Below are 8,993 nucleotides of genomic sequence, written 5' to 3'. Positions count from 1 at the left end.
ACTGACAAAATATATTCAATCCCGTTTTCTCAACTTTTTAATATAATAGTTCACAAAATTCCAAATACGATGTTCGGTTCAAAGTTCATAGCAAAATTCATAGGATGACAATTAATTCAAAAAACAGATTGTTCGTTTAAGCTAGTGATCAACTTCGAATGTTAAAAACACGAATCTGATTATATTCTATCTAAATTTTGCTTTACTCGAATTTTCACTCGCTATATTTAAAACCAAATCACCAAAAACATACACTTTTATTTAACTTTTTTTTACCCGACGCAAGACACGAGCCCGTAATCTTATCTTACTAGTTTATGAGTTCGGTTTATATAATAATCAAATACTTATGTTAATCATGTTTGTTTTCTGATTATTATATAATAATCAAATACTTGAAGATTAGATTCATAAATTGAACGCCTCCATTCTCATTCTCCCCAACACCGTCATTCTCTCCGATCACTATTCCGGCCACTTTCAATACAAACACACACACGCACACACTCTATTTATATACATATATCTATACACATTCGTCAATCCAACACATCCATATCCCATCATTCACATCTCAAATCACCTCCCTAGAGTCCGACACACGTAATTACCGCAACAGGCTGATTCCATCAGCTCCGTTATTATTATTATTATGAGTTCCTTTCATCAATTCGTTGTTGTTACGGCATCGTTTCATGCTTATTAGGGTTTTGATCCGGTGAATTTGGAAGAAAAACGATCGGTTTGACGTGATTTTGAGTTCTAGGGTTTTGAATTTGGGGGTTTTTTGTTTGGTGCCAATTACGAGTAATAATTGTATAGCTTTTGCCTATAATACATCCAGGAGATTCAAAATTATAACTGTGAGTTGAATTGAATCAGTTGTGATTACAATACAACTGGTTTTGTAGGGTTCAGTTAAACAGTAGTAATATCTGTCAATATTCCGTAGGACATGGCGTCGTACAGGCCATTCCCACCACCTCCGCAACCTCCGATGCCGAATCATAATTCACTTCCACCTCCACCGCTTGCTCCTCTGCCGCAGCCAAGAGGAAACCAATATACTCAGAATTGGGGATATCCGAACCAGGGGTTTCCGCAAGGTGGTTACCCGATTCCACCGAATCAACAACAGCAGTTTACATCGTATCCGCCTCCGCCACCACCTCCCGAGTCTGCGTATCCGCCACCACCACCGCCTTCCCAGCCTGCACCACCGGGACAAATGTACTTCCCGTCTTCTCAGTTTTCCCAGTTACATACCCAGCCTGTACAACCGCCTCCCCCGCCACCTCCGCCTTCATCGCCACCAAGTTCTTCGGTCCCGCCGCCTCCACCACCGCCACCGGCGTCACCTCCTCCACCGCCTTCATCTGCCCCTGCAAGTAATCAAACCAAGGAAAGCAGACAAGATGGGCATAAAAGGCCTTCTACCGATGTAGAAAGTTCTAAATGGCATCATGCGGGTCCTTCTAGACAACATTCCAAGCCTTCTAATTTACCTCCTGTGCCTGCAAGAAAGTCTAATGGCCCTCCGGGTAGAGTTGAGACTGAAGAAGAAAGGAGGTTGCGAAAAAAGAAAGAGATGGAGAAGAAAAAGCAAGAAGAGAAACATAGGCATCAGTTGAAGGAATCTCAAAGTAAAATTCTCCAAAAGACTCAAATTATGTCTTCAGGGAGCAAGCCACATGGTTCGGTTACTGGGTCCCATATGGGTGATAGGAGGGCTACATCATTCCTGAGTGGTGAAAGGATAGAAAATCGGTTGAAGAAGCCAACTACTTTTCTCTGCAAGCTGAAGTGAGTATGTCATGTTACCAAGTTATTATTTTTATCCTAATTGTGTGCTTTATATCATCTCTTATTATTTTAACTATATTAGATTTATATGATTCTGAATGTATTTCTCACATTTGTGCTCTTTGAAGATTTCGGGATGAGTTACCAGATACAACAGCTCAACCAAAGCTTTTGTCTATAAGGAGAGATAAGGATAGGTATGCATTCTTACCTTTGATATTTTTTTTGTCATTGTTAAGGGTTTTAGCTTTTAACGTAATGCTTCACATATGTGTCCAAAACCATAAAACCTTGAACCATGTATCTGTACTGAATTATACCATCTGCTTGTGCTGGTTGCATCATTATATAAATACTGGAAAGTGATGTATTATTATTGGGGTTGTTTAACTTATTATTGGTTGCAATGCATCACTACTAACTAAATTGAAAACTCATTAGATCTTATATGAAATTCACTACATTGCTTTTTGTGGACTTTTTGGGTAAATGATAAACCCATGCTTAGTTCCACTTGTAAAACTTTTTACAAATGATTTTTTGCAGAGCTGCTAAATACGCGATCACTTCACTGGAGAAGGTTCATAAGCCTCAGTTGCATGTTGAGCCAGACCTTGGGATACCACTTGACCTACTCGATCTTAGTGTATACAAGTAATAGTTCACTCCACCATTGACCGTTGTTCCTTTTTATTTATTAAATAATTGGGTTTTTATATGGTCTGTTGTTTTTTCCTAATAAATCTTATATTCATATTTTCACCTTTCTTAAATTAGTGCTCCCAATGATGAAATACACCATATTGATCTGGAAGACCAGTTACTGTTGCAAGAGGATGTTTGTTCGACTCCAATTAAAAAAGACGGGCTAAAAAGAAAGGAACGCCCTACAGATAAAGGGATGTCTTGGTTGGTCAAAACACAATATATATCTCCTCTTAGCACAGATGCTACAAGACAGGTAAACTAATGATTATGTCTTGAAAGTCTTGTTTACAAATGAGTCAGCTGACTTAGCTTGGGTTATTTTTTACTTATCCAGTTATTATGTATGAGGCCAACTTATTCATTTTCTTTTTAATTCAGACCACCCAAGTAACTACCTATCTATTTGATTTATGTATACCAATTTTGGTCAGAACAATGAAAAGACAACAGGTTTTCCCTAGAATAGGTCACCTCATCAAAGTTTTTATTTGTTACAATTCTGTAACGGCATTTCTTTCATACATCACGTAATTTTGGCTTGTTTCAATATATGAGTGGCCTTAATGAGAAAGTTGAGTGTTTGGGTGGTCTTAAGTATATATTATTCTTAATTTCTCTAATCTCAAAATTGTAAAAAGAGTTAAACGATACAGGATTTAGCAAAAAAGGAAATGGGTTGAGTGGGTCAAAAAGGTTGGAAGTCATCTAAAATGCACTCAAATGCATAAATCTTCAAATCTTTGTTACAAAAAACTTAACGGATTATTATTGTTAATAATGTAGTTCACTAGCTTGTTTAAACTGCAAATATGAGTTTGTTTATTTATCTGTTCATACTTCTTCAATGCAATTTGCAGTCATTGACTGAAAAACAAGCAAAAGATCTACGCGAAAAACGTGGGAACTCCTTATTGGACAACCTCAATAGTAGGTATATAATAACATAATCTACTTTCCCTTCTCTATACAAAAATTGCAGGCCCTTTTTTCATTATATTCTACTTCTAATGCTTTTACTTTAATCAGGGAAAAGAAAATCAAGGACATCAAGGCGTCATTTGAGGCTTGCAAATCGCGTCCTGTTCATGCAACCAACAAAAAACTGCAACCTGTTGAGGTTTTGCCATTATTCCCAGATTTTGAACGGTATTTATTAAACTTCTCTTATTTGTTTACTCTTCAATTTTTTAATAAGGCCTGACTTTTTATATTGTGATAAAAGTTTTAAACAAAAAACTGCAACCTGACCTTTTTTTAATAAGGCCTGCTAGATACCAAATCGGCATCATTGAAATTATAGCTCTGCATACTTAATTTTATAGAACTCTAAATACGAATCTTATCTAAAGTAAAACCTATCTGAATATTAAAACCATTGAATAAGACATATCTAATATTAAATTACTGCTGATACGTATCCATAATTAATAATAATAACATTAATTCAGCGTCTTTATCACTCTTCTCAAAAGGGCAGGTATTTAAAAAGTTTAGCCATAAGGCAAGCATGTTGAAAATCATACACAGATTTCATAAATCACTTTAATTAAAGTATAGATGGTTTCTAGTAATAATATATGTTGTTAAATCATATTTAAAACATTATATATTTATATGTGGTGTGTGTGTGTGTGTGTGTATGGAGTATGGACATAAGCTGTGTGCGGGTCAACCTACTTGCTGCCCTAGTACCCTTATCAAGAAATTATTTGTTTGATCTTGTTACTGACCCTAATCCACTATTTTGCTAAATTATAATCAACAAAATTTTGTATATGAAATTTGCAGGTGGGATGATCAGTTTGTTGTTGCAACCTTTGATGGCCCTCCTACTGTTGATTCAGAAAGCTACAATAAAATGGATAAATCTGTTAGAGACGCCCATGAATCTCAGGTATAATCGTTGTGCATATTTTGTGAAATACTACTCGTGTTTATTAGGCATACAAATTAAAAAAACTCCAGCGACCTATGTCCATGTTCAGCAAAACATTTGCTCTACATTATATGTAGTTTGGACATTACAAGTATTCTGAAAGCTCTTCAATTCGATACAGTTGAACAGTTCAAGTGTTGTCTTCACTTTTTAACTTTATTCTTCATTACAGGCTGTTATGAAAAGCTTTGTGGCAAACAGCTCCGACCCAGCTAAACCTGACAAGTTTTTGGCTTACATGGTTCCTTCTGTTGGCGAGGTAACATTCCTTTATATTTATTATTATAACGGGGCGTGAGAGTAGGTGTGGCACAGGGTCAGGCCAACCAACAAGGTTTTTTTTAATTGTTTAAATATTTTGTTAAATATGATTATCATATACTATACTATTACAATAGCAGAGGCTTTTGCAAATTGAATACTCACAAATTTTGGCTTGCATTTTAACTTATTTATTTAATTTACTTACCCATCTGACCTGTTAAAAGAAAAAAGTAATCCATATGGATTATTGTAATTGTATTAATATTTTTTTTTTCATAACTCTTATTTATTGGTTACTAGGTTAGCTACCCGTGTAGCACACGGGTTAAATAAATAATTTTATTCAAATAATAACATAATGTAAAATACAAAAAATATCTTCAAAAAATATAAAGATATATTATATGGTAGAATAAATTACACAATTTTGAAATAAAAAGTTGTTACAAAATTCATAAATTTCAAAATATTTCTTTGTACACAATATTTGTAGTTTTATTTATAACTTTACTTTCTATATCGAAACTTAGTAGTTTCACATTGTTTCTGCTTTTAATTCTAGATAATGCAACACATAACTGATCATAAGCTAAAATAAATTGTCTAAAAAACAAACCATCTACAATGATTGACTTTAGCTTTTATTAATCTTCATTGCAAACAAAAATAAAGTGAAAATTTCATTCTTTGAAATTAATTATTTTATTTAAAGGTGTAGGATTTTTTTAAGAACAAAAGTATTAGTTCCAATATTGTTTCTGAATATGTGTGAACCCTCGGGTGGGCAAAAGTATTAGCCCTGCTTGCGGTGCGCACATATGATGTATATATGTGTGAACCCTCGGGTGGGCAAAAGTGAAATTGCACTAATTTTGACGTTATTTTACTAATCTCGTGAAAATAACGTTAAAAGTGACGGACGGTTAATCAGGCATCATGTAGTGGCGTTGATAGCCGAAAGACAAGGGTACATGCACCGATCAGCCGGTGTCCCGATGATTGAGTGCTATGTGCCTTATGTCCAAGGCTTGATGCAAAACTACTATCGAGCCGGGGGTCTCACTGGAAGCAGCCTCTCTATCCTTATGGGGTAGAGGTAAGGCTGTCTACATCTTACCCTCCTCAGACCCTACTATAGCTTTGCTATTGGTGGGATATACTGAGTACGATGATGATGATGATGATGATTGTTTCTGAATATGATTTCAGCTTCTGTAGCACGATTATCATATTGTATGTTCATATGTAGTTTAGTTTCATTGCATAGACCAATTTTCTAGTTAATATTTTAAGCAACACAACATCGGCTGTTAGGGTTAACCTATGACTTGACAACCTAATATATTGAGGTTATTTAAAACATCATGAAACTAATACTTTCTTGTAAGATATCATTTTATGTCTGATAGATACCATTTGAAAAATGGTAATATTTTCATCTCCCGAAACATGGATAACAATGTTTGCTAATTTCTTGAACGACCTCATTTTTTGGTGCAATTCGTTCACTAAAGAAATATATATATTTTGAAATATTCAATAGTGGAAAGATATACAAAGACAATTTGTCAACTGATTAACAATGTGCTAATAACTAACATTTTATTCCAAATATAAGAAGTTTTCTTATCCACCTGAAAACCAAAACATGTATTCTGGTGTTTATATTTTTGTGAATTTTTAAGATGATGAACTTAACATAAATGATGAGTTGATTGAATAATCAATTAAAAAAGAAATTGTAAATGGTTATTTTTAAACCAACCCGTGACCGAAACTCATTCTAATCATAAATTGTCTTTACTTGAACCATGTTTGATACTTTAACCAGATAAAGAAACCAGCTCGTTTATATTAACATAAACACTTAGAATACATCAATAGTAAATTTTCTTTTAAGGGTTTGAAAGAAAAAAAACTTGTAATTAATTAAGTAACCAATCATATATATTTAATAAGTTAAAGTTTATTGAAATTTTAAATTTAAATTAATCTTGTCTTTTCATCCAATAATATCATTTGTTATAAAACCTTAATATTAACTAACTAGTATATAATAGATTTAAAACCTTAATTTTTGTAATCATTATTCAAAATCAGGGTGAAAATTGATTACTTATAAATACCTAATATTAATAACCAATACAATATATTTATATAAAACAATAACATATTTATGTTGGTATTTAATTTTTTAAATTAAGAAAAAAATATTAAAAAGAGAAAATGAAAGATTAAAAAGAAAAAAATGAAATATAAAACCATTAATAAGGGAAATGTATTTAATATGAGAGAGAGGAGGGAAAATTTTTGTAAGGAACATTTTGGTGATGACATGTGGCATTATAAAGCTTTATTTATTATATAGTAATAATATAGTATATATTTGTTATTTGGTCTCTCTAATGCCTGCATGGGTTTACTAATGTTTTTTCAGCTATCAAAGGATATTTATGATGAACATGAAGATATTTCCTACACGTGGGTTCGTGAATATCACTGGGATGTATGTTCTCGACTTTCAATTTTTGAATTTCAGGGTTATATGTGTGCACATAATGATGTGTTTATGAATATTTCTTGTTTTAAAATAGGTACGGGGAGAGGATGCAGATGATCCCACAAATTTTCTTGTGCTATTTGGTGAATCAGAGGCTCGTTACATGGTAATATTAAAAAAAATAAGATATGAGTTGATTCACTACTTTAAAAGTGTATAGAAACGTCGTTGCTAATTTGGTTATTTAATCAGCCGCTGCCAACAAAGCTCATGCTTAGGAAAAAACGAGCCCGGGAAGGAAAAACAACCGATGAGGTTGAACATTTTCCGGTTCCTGCAAGTATCACAGTGAGACAAAGACCACGTGTGTCAATTGATACGAAGGAGACAGAGGTACTTACTTTTTTTTATAGTTTCTTTTAACTATTATTGAATGATATTCTTCAAGATATAGTTTGTTCTTCAAGCTTCATGGTGGTTACTGATTAGGGTTATTTAACCACCTTCAGCTAGAGTTTGGGCTCAAAGTTAAACACGCAAGCTCGACTTGGCTTGAAAATTAGTTGAAATTTGAGCTCCAAGTCTCGAACTTGGCTTTGATTAGGGTGTGCACGAAACCAAAATAACCAAACTGTAAACCGAATAACCAACAAAACCGGAATAACAGAACCCAATAAAAACAGACAATTTGGTTTTTCGATTTAAAAAAAAATGATTTTGGTTTGGTTTGATTTGATTTTTTCATTTATTCAACCTGTGTAAATCAACAAACGGTGTAGCTCAAAAGTATAAGGTCTAAATGTGGGTGAGTCAATTAATTATTATTAATTAACATTTAACAGTCAAGTGTAGGACCAAAGTTTCAGGCCCAGGTTCATTATTTTGGGCCATTTTTGGCTTTCAAGCCCAAATGGTAAAAACCGAAAGATTCAAAATCAAGCCCCTTGTAAAAGCCGAAAAAACCAAAATCGAATGGTTGTCAAAACTCCAAAAACCGAATACACTTAAATTGACATGTGATGTGTAGTTGTGGACTTGTGGATGCACAATATTATTTTTTCTTCTTTATCAACTTATTGCAATGTAAATTGCTGCAGAGTTTTGGTGGTTTTAAGGGGAGAAATTCAAACCCTAGGCATCATGGCAGGATGGACATGGATGATGGTGATGATGATGATGAAGATGATGATGTGAATCGACATCAGCATCATAGCCGTCATCATAATGACATGGATGACGGTGATATGGACCAATCAAGTGGAGCCGAGTATCTATCTGATTAGCATCTTCAAGAGTAGTTATGGAAATTAAGAAAAAAAATGTTCAGCAGTGGAATGAGTAAACAGAAGATACAATATCAGCAGTGTGTGGTTAGTCATATTTCTCAGTATTTTATTATGACAAGCGGTTATGTTGAAACCGTGTAGTTTATGTTTTAATATATTTCTGTACACAAGTGTTTATTTTATTGTTAAAAGAATCGAAAATCTTGGTTTTGTTGATTTCGTGTTCTAGAGTGTTCTGTTTGTTGAAATCCATCGTTGTACTTGAAAAATGGTGGAATTTGGAGATAGGTTGCGTAGTAACGGTTCATGATGTTTGGGTCAAAAAAACTAGTAATTTTATGTACGGATCGAGCTGGCTGGGGTTAGTATTTCTTTTTAACACATTTGTCACCTGTTATTTTCGAAGTAGCAAGTAATTATTATAATTAGTTACTTATCGAACTCCACTCTAAAGTTCACCACATCATTTATGTATTGTTGACGGTTGCTATTTAGG

The 8,993-nt window shown here is 33.7% G+C and overlaps 1 protein-coding gene across 1 annotated transcript; it reads left to right on the top strand.

The window, feature by feature from the left end:
* Positions 1-338: 338 nt before the first annotated feature.
* LOC143592784 (protein PAF1 homolog) lies at positions 339-8,781 on the top strand. Its single transcript, XM_077072614.1, has 12 exons — positions 339-1,803; positions 1,932-2,000; positions 2,350-2,457; positions 2,581-2,764; positions 3,369-3,442; positions 3,538-3,657; positions 4,300-4,405; positions 4,620-4,706; positions 7,149-7,217; positions 7,306-7,377; positions 7,464-7,604; positions 8,309-8,781. The coding sequence occupies exons 1-12, from the start codon at positions 956-958 to the stop codon at positions 8,492-8,494; spliced, it is 2,064 nt and encodes a 687-aa protein (XP_076928729.1). The 5' UTR covers positions 339-955; the 3' UTR covers positions 8,495-8,781.
* Positions 8,782-8,993: the final 212 nt, after the last annotated feature.

The sequence above is a fragment of the Bidens hawaiensis genome, unplaced genomic scaffold (assembly GCF_021521415.1).
Source record: "Bidens hawaiensis isolate Kalapana, Puna unplaced genomic scaffold, B.hawaiensis_p1.1 tig00041223_1, whole genome shotgun sequence".
NCBI classification, from domain to species: Eukaryota; Viridiplantae; Streptophyta; class Magnoliopsida; order Asterales; family Asteraceae; genus Bidens; species Bidens hawaiensis.
Note: the sequence above shows the minus strand (reverse complement) of the source record. Positions and strands in the feature narration are given on the sequence as shown.